Here is a 19,411-nt window from a genome sequence, read left to right on the forward strand (position 1 = left end):
TGGGCATGTCCAATATCTATGCTCCAACTTGAGGGGGTGTTAAAGCCTCTTTATGTTTATTGTTAATGTTATTGGGCCTAGTTTATTTATCTAGTTGTCTTAGGGTTGAGGTCCATCTCTTCCCTATATATATTGTATCTCTTTCTCTTTTCAAAGTAGAAGAAATTATTCTTTCTCTCAACAGACATTGATGATATATTTTCTCCGGTGGTAAAAATGTCTTCTATTCGTGTGGTTCTAGGCTTGGCAGCTAGCCTAGACTTGGAAGTTGAGCAGATGGATGTCAAAACAGCCTTGTTACATGGTGACTTGGAGGAAGAGATATACATAGAATAACCAGAAGGTTTCAAAGTGAAAAGAAAAGAGGATTATGCGTGCAAACTGAAGAAGAGTCTCTATGGCCTAAAGCAAGCACCGAGACAGTGGTACAAAAATTTTACCTCACTTATGATAGAGCAGGGCTATAAGAAGACTTCCTCGGATAATTGTGTGTTTGTCCAAAGTTTTTTTGATGATGACTTTATTATTCTCTTGCTTTATGTTGATGATATGTTAATTGTTGGCAGAAATACTTCACGAATTGAGTTATTGAAGAAACAATTGAGCAAGTCTTTTGCCATGAAAGACTTGGGCCCGACGAAATAGATTCTTGGCACTAGAATTACTCGGGACAAAAATGCTAAGAAGTTGTTCTTGTCGCAAGAAAAGTACATTAAGAAGATTCTTCAGAAATTTCACATAGACAAGACTAAAGTGGTTAGCACTTCTCTTGTTGCCCACTTTAAATTGAATACATAGCAAAGTCCCACGACTGATAAAGAGAAGAAAGACATGAAAAGTGTTCCATATGCCTCTGTTGTGGGAACCTTAATGTATGCGATGGTATGTACACACCCAGACTTGGTACATGCAGTTGGCATTATTAGTCGTTATTTATCAAATCTAGGTAGAGAGCATTGGAATGCAGTGAAGTGGATCATGAGGTATCTTCGGGGAACTTCCAGTTTGAAACTCAGTTTCGGGACCGGGAAACTTGAGTTAGTTGGATACACAGATTTCGACTTGGAGATATCAATACTCATAAATTTACTTCTGGTTATTTGATTTCCTTTGCAGGTGGGGCTGTGTCATGGCAGTTAAGGTTGCATAAGTGTGTTGCGCTTTTTACAACAGAAGCTGAAGTTATTGCGGCAACCGAAACTAGTAAAAAGTTGCTATGGCTGAAGAAGTTCTTGGAAGAACTTGGGTTCAAGCAAAAAATGTATGAGTTATTTTGTGACAACCAAAGTGCGATTCATCTTGGTAAGAATTCATCTTTTCATTTTAGATCGAAACACATTGATGTTAAATATCATTGGATAAGGGATGTTCTAGATGAGAAGTTGTTGGAACTTGAGAAAATCCATACGGACCATAATGGTTCCGATATGACGATGAAGACTCTATCAAGGGAGAAGCTTAAACATTGCAGATTTATAGCAGGGATGATGAAACCCTCCACATCGTCGTGAGGGGGAGATTTGTTGGCTAGGTTCACTCCCATATGGAGGAAGCCTAATGAATTGCAAGCCCAATGAATTGCAAGCCCAAGGCTTGAGCCCATATGTCTATTCATATGGAGAAATAGGGTTTCTCACTATTATTATGTTGTGGCCGCAAAAATAACGTTTTTTGAGAGACACGATAACAAAAGAGAAAGAGAGCAGAAAATCTGGATTTGAGGATATATCTGATGCTAACGTCGGAGGTCGTTTCGTGGCCCGATTGATATGAAATTTTGTCAGCGTGTTCGTGCCGCATTCTTCTCGAATCTAATCGGTTTGATTTTCAGTTGAAGCTCCCTACATCAGGTTTTCGTGGGTTGCACCAAAAGTGCTTTTTTTGTGAGATTTATCCTTTTATCTTTTGTGAAGTTCATGTCTATTGTCAAGAATGATGTTCTTGATGTTTTTGCTGCTATGTACCTCTTGTATTTACTAGAGAAGAACTTTGTTCACCTAGTTTTGCTGATAGTGAAAATTTTTGGGTAGACTCCAGTCTCGTGGTTTTTGATCTCCTCACGCCGAAGAGGTTTTCCACGTAAAAAATCGCCTTGTGTTTGCGTCTTGGTATTTATATTTCTCGATTTAGTTGTTTCCTATTAGGTTTGCACAAGAGGAGAGATTATTTTATTTCGTTGCGCTAATTTAATATTATTCAGATTGTTATTGTTCTCCCAACATAAGCTCCTCTAGTTCTAGATTCTCGGGTATTGTATTGTTTTTCAATCAGAGAATCGTGAGACAGTTTCTGATGAAAATGCTAATGACTGGATGGTCTTAAATCTGTCGTTCTCAGGCCTTGAAACTTCTTATTTTGCTTCAGCTTTACGTATGTTCTCTTCCTTACTTATGTAATGTCGAATCGATGAATTTCAAGCCGCCTCGGTTTTGATCAAATGTGCAGCTTCAGCATGAGACCTACTCACTGAACGAGCACCTCTCGGTCACCAGTGGCCAGGGGTGAGCGACCCCATGAACCGAGCAAGCTTGGTTTGAAAGCGAGCCCCATGAATGAGACTGCGCTTGTGTTGGGGTTTCACCAGCTTGAAGACCACGAGAATAAGTCCGCACCCCGTGCGTTCAACCTATTACGGACGCCGAAGGGAAAAGAAGTGAAGAAGAATTGAAGAATCAATCCATAGCAAAGGTGACAACTTTTGAAATTGTAGCTGCTGATGGAGTTTGCTAAGACAACCTTTTTCTGTGTTGTAGCCTCCCTTGGGTAAATGCATCACCTTTGATGCTGCCTAGAAAAGATAAAGGCAGAGGCAAGCGCATGGCCCCAAATTTGACCACTTTGAATTTGGAGCATTTGACCAAAAAAAGGAAAGAGACGTGATCTTGGGAGGTGTCATCTAGGGCTATGGATGGATATACAAAGTGCATACGCAACACACGTGCAAGTTTCAACTTTGATCTTTGAAGTGTACAAATTTTTCAAGTCATTACGGGGGTGTGGAGGGAACAGAACTCGAAAGATAAAGGAAAGAAAATCACAGATGGGTTAAGAGAAGTGCGACGAGAAATTGAACAAAGATTTCTCCAAAATCAATAGGATATATGTGCAAATCGCGCGCAGAAGTCGGGTAGTTCAGTGCAAATTTGTTGGTGTTATATAACATTCTTCAATGCGCGATTTTGGCGAATTGGTTTCCTCATCGAAAGTTTTAAGTCGTTAGAAAATATACACGTTAAAAATGTGATCTTCAAAAACACAAACTCTTAGAAAAATGGACAACCAAATTATGATGTATTCTATGCGTTTGTTGCGCTTAATGGGTTAGGTTGCAAAGACTGATGGTGTTGTAATGCACTAGTTATTCCATTCTTATGAAAAAGGGGAAAGATTGCTATTGCATCGCTTGGTTTGATGTCGGAGTAGAGATGAAATATTCGAATGCTATACCGCTCTCGATCTTTATTGTCTCTCCTGCCACCGGCGTTGATGAGCTAGTGAACAATCATTAGTAGGTGGCAATCGGCGGTAAGTCGCAAGTGGTCCTCCAATCATCGTTTAGTAGAGAGAGAGACGAGTATCTTGGATAATCACGCAAAATGGCAATCCATTGGGTCTCCACAAGATCTTTCTCATTCGATGTAGAACTCAATGTGCTACGTTGACGGCGCTAATTAGTTAAATGTAAACGTTCTTTTCGCGTGGATGAATGGTATTACACTGACATACCTCTTCGATATAAATATTGTGAAAAACACTTGGTACTTTTCCATTCTTCGTGATTCTATGGGTGGCGTCCGTCCTTTCCACGACTTCATATCATTCATTCAACGTTCTTTTGTAATCATATAGGAAGTCTTGCTTGTAATTCGTTCTATTGAAGGACAGTGACTCGTAAGTCACGGCCACACAGTGGGCCCAGAGACTTGCTTCGTCCACGGTTAACTTTGGATCGGAGAGCGCCGGTGACGGCGACCCGCCACGTCATGGCTGCCGCCGCTTCGCAATCGCAGACCCCCCGGCCGCCCCGAACAGCCGTGCGGCTTTGAAGTCACTCTGCGGTGGTCAACCCCCCTCGAGCGGCCCCGTCGTCGCAAGGTGGTCTCGGGCTAGTGGCAGCGGTCGCCGGGCCTCATAAAAGTCTCTCTACGCTTTCATTTTCCTCTGGCCGTTTAAATTCGATGACATGACGGCCATGCGGCACCGTACAAGCCACGGTAACACGCCGAATGTGCAAACAAAAGATGCGGCGCGTGCTTCTAGATCGGCAGGACTCGAGATTCCGGCGGTCAGCTCAGCATTCCGAGCGGTCAAATTCAACGGAAGGAAGCACGACGGACCATTCTCGAATGGTCAAACGTTAAACAGGAGGAGGCACGACAACCATTTTGGGGCCAAAACCAAGTAGACAGACAGAACCATTTTCTATTCTTGGCCAAAGAGTACGAGGACCACTCACCATTTCTGTCGTTTCTCTTGCGCCCACTGTAATTATCCTGCTATTTTAGCAGCTAAAATTCAAGGAAGAGGAGAAGAACTCGTCCTGCTAAGAGCCCCTACCACGTTAATATAATGGAAAAACCAACCAGTTGTCAAGTTAAATACATCCACAGATTCATCATGGCACATCCAGATCAGAATCTTGGTCTTGTTCACGCGTTCCTACGACGACGACAGCGACTCCATAAATAGTGAAAACTAATATTCAGGCACCGTCTCTGGTGCTCGCCACACGCCCCCCTCAATCAGTGACAGAGAGAGAGAGAGAGAGAGAGAGAGAGAGAGAGAGAGAGAGAGAGAGAGAGAGAGAGGGAGATGGGGAACTGGCTGGGGAAGAAACCGCAGGTGCACCCTGGAGCGCAACCGATCCCCGGCGGCGTACGAGTTAAGGTGCGGATGACGCGGGCGCAGCTCAGGGAGTTGATGTCCCGAGTCGATCTGAGCGAAGGCGGCGTGGAACTCGGCCCCTTGATCCTGCGGGAGTGCTTGGAAGGTAGGCTGCCCGCCCCGTCGTCCCTGGCGGCGGCAAACATGAAAAGAAGTTAAGTACCATCGTCGAAGAAACTTGAAAGTTCGAAACTCCGGCATCCCAAATAAGAAATGAAGATCAGTACATATGAATAGGTGCTTTGTAGTGAGCTTCTAGGATTCTTTTTCCTTGTTTATAATTCGTTGTAGCTGTACTGGTAGATTCAATGTTTTTGGCTGTGTAATGGATGGTGGATGCTGCATATTGAAACTTTGATGAACGAAACTCTGATATCTTTCATTCAATCATCAACACCAGAAGCATACGCAGCTGATGTTGGATCTGACTAAATCTTCATTGAGTTTCCCCCCCTTACCCTATTCCCATCGAAGGGATATCGGCAAGACGCGGATCCTGATAGATTGATTCGCCGTAAGCGCCTTTTCAGAACCTGAATATTCGAGTTCTTAGGACACCCTTTTATCGACTTCCACACTCTCGGAGACCTATCTGACTCGTGCGATACGGTTTTCGAGCTCGAGAGGGATTGCATCATTTGCGTGATTCTCGCCTTCCGTTTGCGGATGCATAGTGAAAGTGTGCCCCCGTGGCGAAAGCTTCTAGGGCCTGCAGTATTACATTCTGACGTCGCGATGGCTCCTGATCGAAGAGGCTCGAGAATAACAAGTTTCGATCCACTGGGTTGGCAAACCGAAAATCAGATGCAAAAGTATGCTAGGAACTTGCTCTTGAGTTTGATGGACATGGGGAAGTTTGATTATTCTAAGAAATAGAACGAAGACAGATCTAAAAGATAGAGGGAAAAAGAGAAACGGGCGGGCCTGGGCAAGCCATCCCCATCTTACGAGCATTCGGCCCAACTTGGCCCGGCCAAGCCCGCTTAGGCCCGATCAACTCTATGCGAAGCATTTGACAGTATTCACGTCATTTTTTTCATGAAGATAATGACATAAACAGTTCTTGAACTTTGGCACAATATGTAGCGTGGTCCCTAAACTTTATAGTCTACAAATTTTTAATTTGTTCAGTGTAATCTCTGAACTTGAATTAATGAAAGGACCATATTGAACATTTTCATATAGTTCAGTGACTAAATTGAACATGTACCAAAAGTTCATTAAACATATTGAATAAATTAAAAGTTCATGGACCACATTGCATATTGGGTTAAAGTTTATGGACTACATTAAACAAATTGAAAGTTCAGGTACCACGTTAAATATTAATCTAAAGTTGAGAAAATGTTGGTGCCATTTTGGCTTTTTCATATACGTAGTTGTTGCTTCTCGTGCGGCATTCAGAAATGGCAATTACCAGCTCGTCACATTCCATTTCTTCACATGCCTCACGATGACAGATGTTAGCTAAGCTAAGACATCATCGGCTACTTTCGTGCCATTCACCCGACCAAATGCCCAATTCATGTTCCTCGCTCTCCAGCGCGCGACCGTTGGTTGTTCCCGCCTCAAGCAGTCCCTGTTCCATCACCTCGCGATACAGAGCAGCCTCGGTTTCGAGTCGTTCGCGGCCCAGACACTCCACAATCGACTCGAAAGATGCTCTTCCGTGAGAGAGCTCAAGGCGATCCATGCCCAGATAATCTTTCGCGGCCTGGCCGATGAGATTCTCTTGCTCGGGAAGCTTATCTCCTTCTGCGCCGTCGACGATGCCGGTGATCTCGCGTATGCTCGGTACCTGTTTGACAAAATGCGGGAACCCAATAGGTTCATGTATAATAGCCTGATAAGGGGTTACTCGAACAGTGAGGACCCTTTGGAGGCCCTTCTCTTGTACCGCCGAATGATTGGTTCGGGCATTTCGCCGAACGAATTCACCTTTCCTTTTGTTCTGAAGGCTTGCGCCGGTGAATCGTTGTACTGGGTTTCGGTTCTTGTTCACGGTCAGGCTGTTAAGTTGGGATTTGAGTTTCAAGTTTGTGTGCAGAACGCTCTGATCACGGTGTACCTATCCTGTGGATTGGTAGGGGATGCCAGGAAACTGTTTGATGTAATAGCTGACAGGACATTAGTTTCTTGGAATTTGATGATTGGTGGATATTCTAAGATTGGTTGCTCCAGGGAAGCTTTTAGATTGTTTGGAGAGATGAGGAAATTGGGGTTGCAGATAGACGAGTTTACACTGGCTAGTCTAATTATAGTTTCTTCCCAAACTGGTCAGTTGGATTTGGGAAAGTCTGTGCATCTCTACATCGAGGTTACCGGTGTTGAAGTTGATGTCATCGTGAGCAATTCTCTATTGGACATGTATGCAAAGTGCGGGGATTTGCGTTCGGCTGAAGCAGTTTTCAACAAAATACCCAAAAAGGATGTTGTTTCCTGGACTACCATGGTGAATGCCTATGCAAACCACGGTTCCCTCGCGATGGCCCAACAATGTTTTGATCAGATGCCAAAGAAGAATGTGGTCTCTTGGAACTCGCTAATCTCATCTTATGTTCAATTCGGTCGATGCAAGGAAGCTTTGAACCTCTTCCGCAGGATGTGTGGCTCAAGAGTCGTCCCAGATGAAACTACACTTATTGCAGTTCTTTCAGCATGTAGTCACATTGGTGATGCGGCCACGGGAAAAGAAATATACATTTACATATCCAAATCCGGTATCAGACCTAGCGTTACCCTTTCTAATGCCTTGATGACCATGTTTGGAAAATGCGGTGCAGTTCGAATTGCTGTCGATATCTTTAAAAAGATGAAGCCAAGGAACTTGGTGTCATGGAATGTAGCAATTGGGATCCTCGCATTGCACGGATGTGGGGTAGAAGCGATCAAGCTCTTTGAGGACATGGAAGCTTCCGGAATTGTCCCCAACGAGATTACCTTCACAGGACTGCTCTCTGCTTGCAGTCATAGTGGTCTTATCGAAATGGGAAGATATTACTTTCAAAGGATGAGTTCTGCTTATGGCATATCGCCTGAAATAGAGCATTATGCTTGCCTAATCGATCTACTTGGGCGTGGAGGTTTCTTAGAAGAAGCGCTCGGGCTGATCGGAAATATGCCGATGAGACCTGATATCGTGACATGGGGTGCGCTGTTAGCCGCATGTAGGACTCATCACTACTGGGAAATTGGGAAATCCATTCTGAAGCAGCTGTTGGAGCTCTTGCCTCATAGTTCGGGGCTTTGCGTGCTTTTGTCGAACCTTTATGCCGAAGCCAGAAGATGGGACGATGCGAGGAAGATAAGGAAGATAATGAACGAAAGCGGTATCGCTAAATGCAGGGCCATTAGCTTCGTCGAGATTGATGGTAATGTCTACGAATTCATGGTTGATGACAAGAGAGGTGAAATGTCAAGCAGCTTGTTCTTGGTGCTGGACCAATTAACTGATCATTTGAAATTTGAGGGCTGCCCATGCAACCTCTCTGGTGCATACTGGGAGGCAGAGGATGTACAGTGATCTCCCCATTCTTTTACTGTATCAAGAAATTTCTGCAAGAAAGGAATGCAAATCTGCATGATGTGAATTTGTGTTTTGAGTTAATTCCTTTGATTAAGTCCACCTAAATACAGCTTTAGGTTCCGGTCGATGCTCGGCTCGGCATTTCTATGGTTAAACTTTAAGTTCTTTTGTTCAACCAAAGAGGAAAAGAAACAAAGGAATGCAAAGAGTGAATTGCACTTAGGGAAGCAAAAAGCTGAGGCTCTATAGTAGGGGTGACCAATTCCCGGTCCGGTCAGGTCCCACTCGGGACGGATTGGACCGGCAGGTCCTGGGACCGGTCCAACCAATATGGTCCAATGAAGCATTCGCATCTCGGAAACGAGCAAACTAGAAGCCAAAACATCCGGCACAGAAGGACGGGACCATAACAATGCAAACTAGAAGCCAAAACATTGATCTACATCTCAACTACTAAAATGAAGCATTCACATCTCGAAAATGAGCCATCGAAATCTAAGAAAAAGCAAAGACAACAGAAAGTTGAACGAGAAAAACTTACTGACTACAAGGAAAGGGCCATTTGAGATTGAGAGTTGAGCGATAGCCGAGAGGGATGTCTAAGAGTTGAGTGAGAGCCAAGTTGTGGAAAGAGTGAAGAGTGAAAGAGAGAGGCATGAGAGGCGAGAGGGAAAAAGTGAAGAGCGTCGTCTTACCCTGGAATCGGGAACTGGTCCGACCAGACACCAGATCCAAAAATAGAAACTTGGAACCGGACCGGCACGTCCTAAAACTGACCGGTTCAATCTGGTCCGAGCTGTTCCCAGTTCGATTAGTCCATCTTGCTCACCCTTACTCTATACCATACTTCCGTTGCCTTTTTTTTTTTTTTATGTCTAAGGGACTTTTGAGAACATTGTTTAAATGTGATACCCACCTTCATTATTAGGTAACTCTCTGACTTATTATTTTAGCAAAAAAAAAAAACCTCTTTGAGTTATTAAAAGTTTACTCAATCGCGTGTAAGCATTGCCTTGTAGGCGCAAGACATGATGTAATTATATAATCACCTTAATGAGATAATTGAAAATCTAGAAAAAGAAAAATTGAAGAGGAATTCGTGTCATAGTTAGAGTTGACGATCAATGTCACAATACCATGTTAGACAACTCGTTCTTCACAAAACTTACGCCACTAAAACACGACGGACGGACACCTAATTATTAAGGGTAATTTCTTTTTTGTATCCGAGTTTACTTGCCCAGATTGATCGCCATCACTGCGTGCGTACCAATCGGTCCATAGGGAGGGTCCCTTAATTAGGGGATGTGATAAACTTGGTCCAATAAATTCCAATCTACGCTCGAATTTTCCACGGTCAGGGGCGGTCGATGGTGCCCACCAACCTTCCTTTCCTCGACCACCCAGTTCGCTTATACAATGCATGAACCACATTTCATGCCAAGAAGTTATGAATTGTCCCGACATGACCCATCGATCGCCTCACCCGCATTATATTCATAGGGATCCCATCTCATCCCATCCCGTGCCACCCTCCAAGCGAGCAGTAGCCAAACCCCATCTTTCATGCGGAAGCGACGTTCCGTCGGTCGGCTTGTCCCTGTCCTCTGTTCCTGTTCCTGAACCGAACCCATACCAACTTCACGCCAACGGACGAGGCACGACCCGAGCCAAGAAAAACAAAAGAAAGAAACAAGATAGAAATTTTTTATCACGACCGACGAGTGGGATCTTGGGGCCGCTATTTTAAAGAACTGACACCCACATCTTCGATCCGTGCAGTGCATCTGTACAGTCGCATGATGCAAGATTCAAACATCACACTACAAAAAAACACCGGATTAGCGACGGAATTTGCGACGAAAAATGTGGAAAAATCCGTCGCAAATCGAATTTGCGACGGATTTTGCAACGGAAAAAATTCCGTCGCTACTAGGTCGTCGCAAATTTTTGTGACGGAAAATTCACAAGTTCGTCGCAAATTTGCGACGAAAAAAAATTCGTCGCAAATTTGCGACGGCACATAGTCCGTCGCAAAATTCGTCGCAAATATTCCGTCGCAAATTTGCGACGAACTTTGTCCGTCGCAAATATCCGTCGCAATTTCGTCGCAAATTTGCGACGAACTCGATCCGTCGCAAAATTCGTCGCAAATTCATCGCAAATTTCGTCGCAAATTTGCGACGAACTCAATCCGTCGCAAAATTCGTCGCAAAAATCCGTCGCAAATTCGCGTCGCAAAATTCGTCGCAAAATTTGTCGCGAATTTCGTCAGAAAATTCGTCGCGAATTTCGTCGCAAATTAGTGACAAACTTTAATGATAGCAAAATTCGGCTTAAAATATTCGTCGCTATTTTTATATCATTTCGGCCATAAATTCTTGTCCATATCAATCAAAGGAGACAATGATATATAATTGAAACAGAAAAACGAACAAACCATAAATTCTGACAAACCAGCCACAATGACATATAATTAAAATAAATAACAGAAGGAAAGTTGTAGAGTCTGACATGATACTATTTGATATCCAATCTTACAATACAGTCAAAACATGAACTAAGAGACGGGACAACCATATAAGACACAAAAAAACCATACAGAAGAAGACGCGGCTTTGGTACGATGGCAGGACACCAAATGTAGTCACTTTTGTCGAGACCTGAGGAAATGTCGATACATAAATCAGTCCAGAATATAAAAAAAGCATTTATGCATGGATGTGAAACTAGGTGTAAAATAACAAAAGGGTTAACAAAAATACGTTTCGGGACGAACATAAATGTTCTTACATATGAATATGAGTGAAATTATGAAAAACCAAGATTATGAAGCAAGCTTACCCCCGATTTTGAGAATTTTAACTAGAAAGACCGGAGAAAATCTTCATCATCATCATCATCAGCAACATTCTCGGCATCAATGTGTTGGTCATTATTGTACCCATCACCTACTGGATTGGCTGGAGGTACAGGAGGATCGGCATAGCGATTGATGTTAAGGTGTTGCATAACGATTCTCATTTGTTCTTCCAAGTTATGTATTCGTTCATCCTTCTTAACAAGTAAATTATTCAGACGAGTCACTTCTTGGGTCAATTGCTCGTCTGGTCGTGACCTCCTTCGACCAGTCCCAGTGGATGATGAACTTCCAGGACTATTCGGCATGTACATCCTTGATAAAGATCCCATCCCAAATATTTTCCCTTTTTTCGCCCCACCCGTTGCATCCATCCATAATGCCATATTATCAACTGGTGGCCGGGACTCAGGACAATCATCACTACCACTAGCACTGCTTATTAAAAGTTCATCATATTTTTCCTACATTAACAATGTAGATGAAAATAAAATCACTATATATATATCTACCAAAACTATTGAAAGCATTCACGATTTTCATTATAGTTTACATATAAGCCAAAGTATAACCTTACATACCTTAACAGCTTTTGCTCGATCGCCAGTCCATGTCTTATCTTTCTTTTGAAATGTGCGTTCAAATGTAGCTGCAAATGTCGGTTCCGACCCCAATTGGGATGCCTACAAAATGTAAACATGAGTAATTGAATTAAATTAACTTATAACTCATTTAACAGACTTACGGTCGTTTGCGATGCTCCGCAATGTTGATAGAGCCCCCAAAGCATATGTGGTGACCCATCACTAGAACTAGAAGATCGATTCTTCTTATTCTGCTCACAGAGTTGCCGACTCTGTTCAGATGCCCAAAATGTGTTAATTGCCTCCCAATTGTCAGCTGTAAAGAAAGACGGCTTCGCTTGCTTGCTCTTCGCTCTATTCATGATATTTCGCATAAAATCACTTATTTTCTTATCAAAAATTCTTCTCACTTCATTGTCTTCCGCTTCCTCCCACTTGAACTTCCGTTGCAATGAATAAAAACACAAATTGAAAATTATTATGATGATTACATATCCATAATCATGCACCAGACAAATATAGACAGATTTTGTAAAGTTCATGTTGGGGAAAATATCTGGTCCTTTAGGTATCGAAAACTACAGAGTTGTTCTGGTCCCTTTACATCATTCTTGACCATCAATATACTACACCACACGTAATTGGTGAGAAAATAAAATATGTAAAACTTACCTTGAACTCATTCCACCACATTTCTTTCACTTCTTGTGGAACATTTCTGTAAGTAATATACTCTCCCATCCAAAAGTTTCTTACTATTTTGTTCAATTCCTCACAACAGACGGAGCATCCGTGAATCGCATTCATATGAATATTTTGCAACATGGACAATTCAATTGACATCAATATCTAAAGCCCTAAATATTACATATACTAAATAAAAATGAAGTACTTACGAATCTCCAAATGGGCATATGAAGAATCGGTTATCTTCTTGACCTCTGTTTCCGTCAATATTCGATTGTTCCGCCGAATAATGGGGTGGAACGGAAGGAGAGGGAGCTAAAGGAGATTGAACTGGAGAATGTTCAGTTCGCATGTGGCCAAGTCTCGTAACATGTTGTTGAGTGTTCGAGGAAGGGCCAACGTGTCCATATTGTGACAGACCATACTGTGGTTGAGGGTTAGATGCCGGGACAGGGGAAGAGGAAAGGGACGGGGACGAGGACGAGGAAGAGCCTTGTCTTCTAGGCATGTGACCTCCACGTTTAAACTGACAAGTAGGAAGGTTATGCGAATATGTAAAGAACTATTGATACGTATTACGAACACATAATGATGTACATGACGAAGCTTACCATTTTGATGGAAAGACCGAGAAAATGTTTCCTTGAAATGAGCCAATGTCGAGTGTTTATGATGTGCAATTTCCTACAAACAAATATATTATGAATCTCATTCATTTTGATATGAAACATCAATGTATGAGCACGATTTGGGTGGGCTACAGGTATTAAACATCACTATATGAATCGCATTCATTTTGATTAAATTTTTTTTGACAATGTACAAAAATTTAAATTTCACTGAAAGTGGGTGGCCACAGGTATTCTAAGTCATTCTGTACAGTTTTGTAAGAAAAAAATTATTATTATTGCAAAAAAAAATTTTGGGCCCTAAAAAAAAATTTCACTAAAAGTTAGTGGCCACCGATATTCTAAGACATTTTGTAAAGTTTTGAAATTTTAAAATTTTAAGCATTTTTCAATTATTATTTTTTAATATAAATTTTTTCGTGAAATAAAAAAATTTGTCCATACTAAAATTGGGTGGCCACAGGTAGTCTAAGCTATTAAGTAAAGTTTCCAAAATTTTTGTCCTTATTTATTTTAATAATTTTTAGGGCACGTTAAAAAAATTAAATATAACTAAAAGTAGGTGGCCACAGGTATTATAAGTCATTCCGTGAAGTTTTGAAAATTTTTAAATTCTAATTTTTTTTTGGCCATCTAAAGAAATTTACATTTCACTGCAAGTTGATGGCCACATGTTTTCTAGGCAATTCTGTGCAGTATTGAAATTTTATATTTTTTTAATTTTTTTTCACCCAAAAAAAATAAAAATTTCCCTCACAATGGGTGACCACATTTATGTTAAGCCATTTTATAAGGTTATGGAAATTTTTAATTTTTTAATATTTTTTTCCCCGGAACGTTAAAAAATCTAAATTTCATTGAAAATGGGTGGTCACTAATAATTTTTGCCATTTTGTGATATTCTGAAATTTTTGTTTTTTAAAAAGTTTAAAAAACTTTTACGGTCAAATTTCATATTTGTTGCCAACATATACCGTTGTTTTAATTTTCCGTAATTTTCCTTGATTTTTTTATAGAATTGTTCAATTTTCAAGCATTTTCTGTGAAAACGCTTAATCAATCACCTTATCGTCATTTAACGCTTAATCATCCACATAATAGACAAATTAACCAGTCGACCATCGATCAAAGCCACATGCAATCCTGAAATCGACCCGTAACTTAGCCAACGAAAAGTGATCCTAAATAATCCTTAAACAATTTCGACTAATTACCTAATTATACTAACTAGGGTTTAGAAAGTTGCTTACTTGGTTCAAGGACAATAAAAATCGGCCGATAGAACAGTGGTGGTCCCGGCGCAAGCGTGAGCTCAAATGGTAACTAGTCGGCCAAGTGGTCGGCCACGATTGGGCGAACGACGGCGGAGCTTGATGGCGACGGCGTCAGGGGCGGGGACGGTGTCGGGCGGCGGCAACGGCGTGGGGGCGGCGACGGCAGCGCAGCGGGCGGCGACTGCGCGGGGGCGACGGCCTTGGCCGGCGACCGGGAGGCGGGTGGTAGGCTGGTCGGCGGCGGCACCGCGGCCTGGCCGGCGGCGACAATGACGATGGCGTGGGCGGCACCGGGCCGGCCCCGGGCGGGCGGGCGGCGGCGGCGAGGGGCCGGGCGGCGACGGGGCCTGGCCGGTCGGCTGGACGCGACCGGCGGCAAGCGACGAGGCGGAGCTAAGGGGCGACCGGCGGGGGGCGGGCGACGGGCCGGAGGGTGGCGACGAGGCGGGGGCGGGCGACGAGGTGGGGCGGTCGGCGAGGCGGGGCGAGGGCGCGACCGGCTGGGGGGGGGCGACGGGGGGGGGCCGCGGGGCGGATGGGGGCGACCGGCGGGGGGGGCCCGGGGCGACCGGCGACGAGCGGCGCACGGCGGCGACGGCTGCGACGGCGACGGGCGGGGGGGAATGCGCAGATCGGGCGGGGGCCGGCGTCGGGGAAGGGGGAGGGGTAATAACGATGTAAATTTGCGACGGAACGCTGACGTCCGTCGCAAATTTGCGACGGACCGAGCAAGTCCGTCGCAACGGGGGGCGGCGTCGGGGAAGGGGGAGGGGTAATAACGATGTAAATTTGCGACGGAACGCTGACGTCCGTCGCAAATTTTCCACCGACAAAAATTCCCGACGAAAACAAAAATCCGTCGCAAATTTGCGACGGATTAATTTTTCCGTCGCAAATTTGCGACGGACTAAGCTGTCCGTAGCAAAATTTGCGACGGACTCAACTGTCCGTCACAAGTTTGCGACGTATAGTTGGAGTCCGCCGCAAATTTTGCGACGGATAGCTTAGTCCGTCGCAAATTTGCGACCGATTAATTTTCCTGTACAAATTTGCGACGGATTAATTTTTCCGTCTCAAATTTAAACGGCAAATTTGCGACGGACAGATTAGTCTGTCGCAAATTTTGCGACGGAAATCTTAGTCCGTCGCAAAATTTGCAACGGACGGCTGTTTCCGTCGCAAAATTTGCGACGGACGGATTAGTCCGTCACAAATTTACAATGGATTTTTTTTACGCCGAAAATTTCGAGCGGTAAAAATCTCATCGCAAAATCAACTTTCCGTCGCAAATTTGCAACGGACTTTCTATATCGGTCGCAAATTTTGCGATTGACAAAAAATTTCCAGCAGAAATAAAAATCCGTCGCAAATTTGCGACGTAAAAAAAATTCCGTTGCAAATTTGCGACGGATTAAATTATCCGTATACAATTTCGAACGGTACAAATTCTCTCACAAAATTTGCAACGGACAACTTGAGTCCGGCGCAAATATGCACATACTACATGAACGTTGTAAATTTGTGACTTTTTTTTTCAGTCAAAAATTTAGCTTCTCATTTATTTGGGTCTTAAATTTGCTACATCTTTTTTTCAATCCAAAATTTAGGCATCTCAAATGTTGCAATAGAAATTAGATTATCGGAAATGTTAGGGCACGTTAATAATATTAGACTTGTCGGCATTTAGGAACAAAATTTCGGACGATCAATTAAAATAAAAAGAATAATCGACAATAACAATAATAAAAAAGCACAATAACAATAATAACAAGAACAATAATGATAACAACCAAAATAGCACTTGTAGCATTAATAATTACACATCTGTAGTGTTTTGTGACAAAAATTTTAATCTTCGTCTTCGTCTTCGTCTTCGTCTTCGTCTTCGTCTTCGTCTTCGTCTTCGTCTCGTCCTCGTCCTCGTCTTCGTCATCTGTCTGAAAATCAGATTCTGAACATTCTTGTACATTTAACTCGCAAATTTCAGTTGGATCCACATCTATCATTGTTCCACACGGATCTCGTAAAGTTGGTATGTTATATTCCTCAATTTCAACTGTGTTAGACACTTCCTCCTGTTGGTAGGCTCTATCCTTCCAGTGTTCCTCGATTTTCCTCCGTGCTTTGATTTTACATACAGCCCACCAATCAGCTTTGTCACGTTTCAAACTAGGATATGATGCATAACATACTTGAATTGCTTGTTGTGCCAAGACAAATGGTTCATACTTCATATACCTTTTCTTGTGATTTATTTCAACCAAATTGAACTTCGTATGCACCTTCATTCCTTTGACGGGGTCGAACCACGTGCACTTAAATAACACAAGCCGCATCATTAATGGTCTAGGGTACTCTATCTCTATGATTTCATCCAACAAGCCATAAAAATCATCTTTCGAACTGTCACCATTGGATGACCGAACAGACACACCACTATTCATTGTGGATTTTCCCATTCCATATTCTTGAGTATGAAAATTATATCCATTTATGAAATATGCTGGCCAACTTCGAACTCTTAATTGTGGACCCCATGACAGATAATGTAGCAATCCTTGCCCTCCAAAGTGTTCATAATTACTGTGAACCTAAGGTTACACATGCAAAGTTAATAATATATATTTAACTAAATGATCTATATAATTTTAATAACTTGGTTTTGATCCATAGGCAACTTACATATGTCTTGAACCATGCTGCAAATTGTTCATCGCACAAACGGTCAAACTCATTTGGTTGTAGTCCAAACATTAAAGTTTGGAAAATCCTAATATTAAAAACCATATCATTATTAGCAAATATTTGGCACGTAAAACATATATTTACAAATTTACACTTACTTGAAGTATGGCTCGACTTCTGGACAGTTCAATAAAATATAAGTATGGGCTGCATGAAGTTTTTCGCCTGATAAGTAACGAAACTGACATGCGTCGCTTGGTCGACCCAGATAATTGAAAATAGAGAATGCTATGCAATTGGGATCAATGGGACCCTCATCATTTCTGCCTGCTCTCCGCCTCTTGCATTGAACGTGCGGCTCAAAATAGTATGATGCAAATGTCGTCACTTCTTCCACAATATATGCATTACAAATTGAAGCTTCAACATGTGCCTTATTCTTCACTTTTTTCTTCAAATGATATAAGAATCTAGTTGAAATAGAAAGAAACTTATCGGGACATATTATATGATAAACTCATTTGAACTGTATTTTAAAGAAAACATCACCTCTCAAATGGATACATCCATCGAAATTGGACGGGACCTGCAACTTTGGCCTCATAAGGCAAGTGAACTAAGAGATGCTCCATCGAATCAAAAAACGCTGGAGGAAATATCCTTTCTAAGTTGCAAAGAATAATTTGAATATCTCTCTATAGTTTTTCCATGTGCGATGCTTTTAACACTGTCGAGCAAATATCATAGAGGAAATTGCTTAATTCTGTAATGGTGCCCCATACAAAGTTCGGTAAAACTTCCTTCAAAGCTATTGGAATTAGTCTTTCCATCAGGATGTGACAATCATGACTCTTCAAACCTGTCAACTTGCATTCCTTCAAATCAACACATCTCCCGAGGTTCGAAGCATATCCATCAGGAAACCGCACAGATTTCAACCATTGACAAACAACTCGCCTCTGCTCCTTATCCAATATATAAACTGCTTTCGGTTTTGGTCCCCTGCTGCTTGCATCCACAGCTCCGATCGCAAATATCTCTCATATCTTTTCTTGCGTTCAAGTTGTCTTTTGTTTTTCCGGCGACATCCATCACAGTATTTATGACATTGTCGAAAACATTCTTTTCTATGTGCATGACGTCAAGATTATGATGAATAAGATGGGCCTTCCAATATGGTAGATTCCAAAATATACTGCGTTTTGTCCACTTATGTGTACTTCCGTATGCAAAAGTCGTGCCGTGCGGGTTTTCAACAACAGTTGGAAAGTCCTGCACACGCTCCCAAATTTGATTGCCAGTCAACCTCATTGGTGGACGCGTTCTTTCAGTCCTATTCTTGCTGAACTCTTTCTTATTCCTTCTGAAAGGATGACTTGGCGGTAAAAATTATCTGTGACAGTCAAAATAGCTAGGCTTCTTTCCATGTTTTAATCTAAATGACTTTGTCCTCTCCAAACATATCGGACATCCTAAGATCCCAGCTGTATTCCATCCAGATAACATTCCGTAAGCTGGAAAGTCATTTATCGTCCAAAGAAGGGCAGCCTTCATAACAAATGTTTGATCGGTAGAAACGTCATACGTAAGGACACCTTCAACCCATAGCCGTTGTAACTCCTCAATCAATGGTTGCATATAAACATCTATCAACTTTTTCGGATTTTGCGGCCCTATCACGATCAATGTCAAAAACATATAAGGTGTCTTCATGCACATACCAGGTGGAAGATTGTACGGCGTTAAGATAACTGGCCAGCATGAATAACTTTTTCCTGTTCTCCCAAATAGAGCAAATCCATCGGCACAGAGACCTAACCTCCATTGCAAACTCAGGGTATGTTCTATCAAAATGTTGCCATGCCTCTGCATCTGAAGGATGACACATTAGACCCTCTTCTGTTTCATGATTTGCATGCCAAGTCATGTGTTCAGCAGTGGCTTTAGACGTATAAAGCCTTTGCAATCTGGGGATTAAGGGCAGATAAAACATTTGCTTGCATGGTTTACGCTTCTGATTACGACCCGGCCTCCTGTTAATCTTGTACCTAGGTTGGCTACAGAATTTGCAAGATTCTGCATTTTCATCATCTCTCCAATATATCATACAACCCCTACTATATACATCAATCCTTACAACCGGAAGACCTAAGTTATCCACTAGCTTTTTCATATCATAAAAATCACTTGGCATGTTGTTATCACGAGGCAATGATTCCCGCATTACTTCAACAAAAGAGTTGAAGCAATCCATGCACACATTATGCTCGCCTTGATATTTA

General features: G+C 42.3%; 1 protein-coding gene across 1 annotated transcript; it reads left to right on the forward strand.

Annotated features, from left to right (window-relative positions):
• The first annotated feature begins 6,265 nt into the window (after positions 1–6,265).
• LOC115682565 (pentatricopeptide repeat-containing protein At2g22410, mitochondrial-like) lies at positions 6,266–8,491 on the forward strand. Its single transcript, XM_030606822.2, has one exon. It carries the CDS (start codon positions 6,410–6,412, stop codon positions 8,405–8,407), a length of 1,998 nt encoding a protein of 665 aa, XP_030462682.2. The 5' UTR covers positions 6,266–6,409; the 3' UTR covers positions 8,408–8,491.
• The last annotated feature ends 10,920 nt before the right edge of the window (positions 8,492–19,411 follow it).

Source organism: Syzygium oleosum, unplaced genomic scaffold, assembly GCF_021117445.2.
Source record: "Syzygium oleosum isolate NSW1041296 unplaced genomic scaffold, Sole_v2.1 Sole_v2.01, whole genome shotgun sequence".
Taxonomy (NCBI): domain Eukaryota; kingdom Viridiplantae; phylum Streptophyta; class Magnoliopsida; order Myrtales; family Myrtaceae; genus Syzygium; species Syzygium oleosum.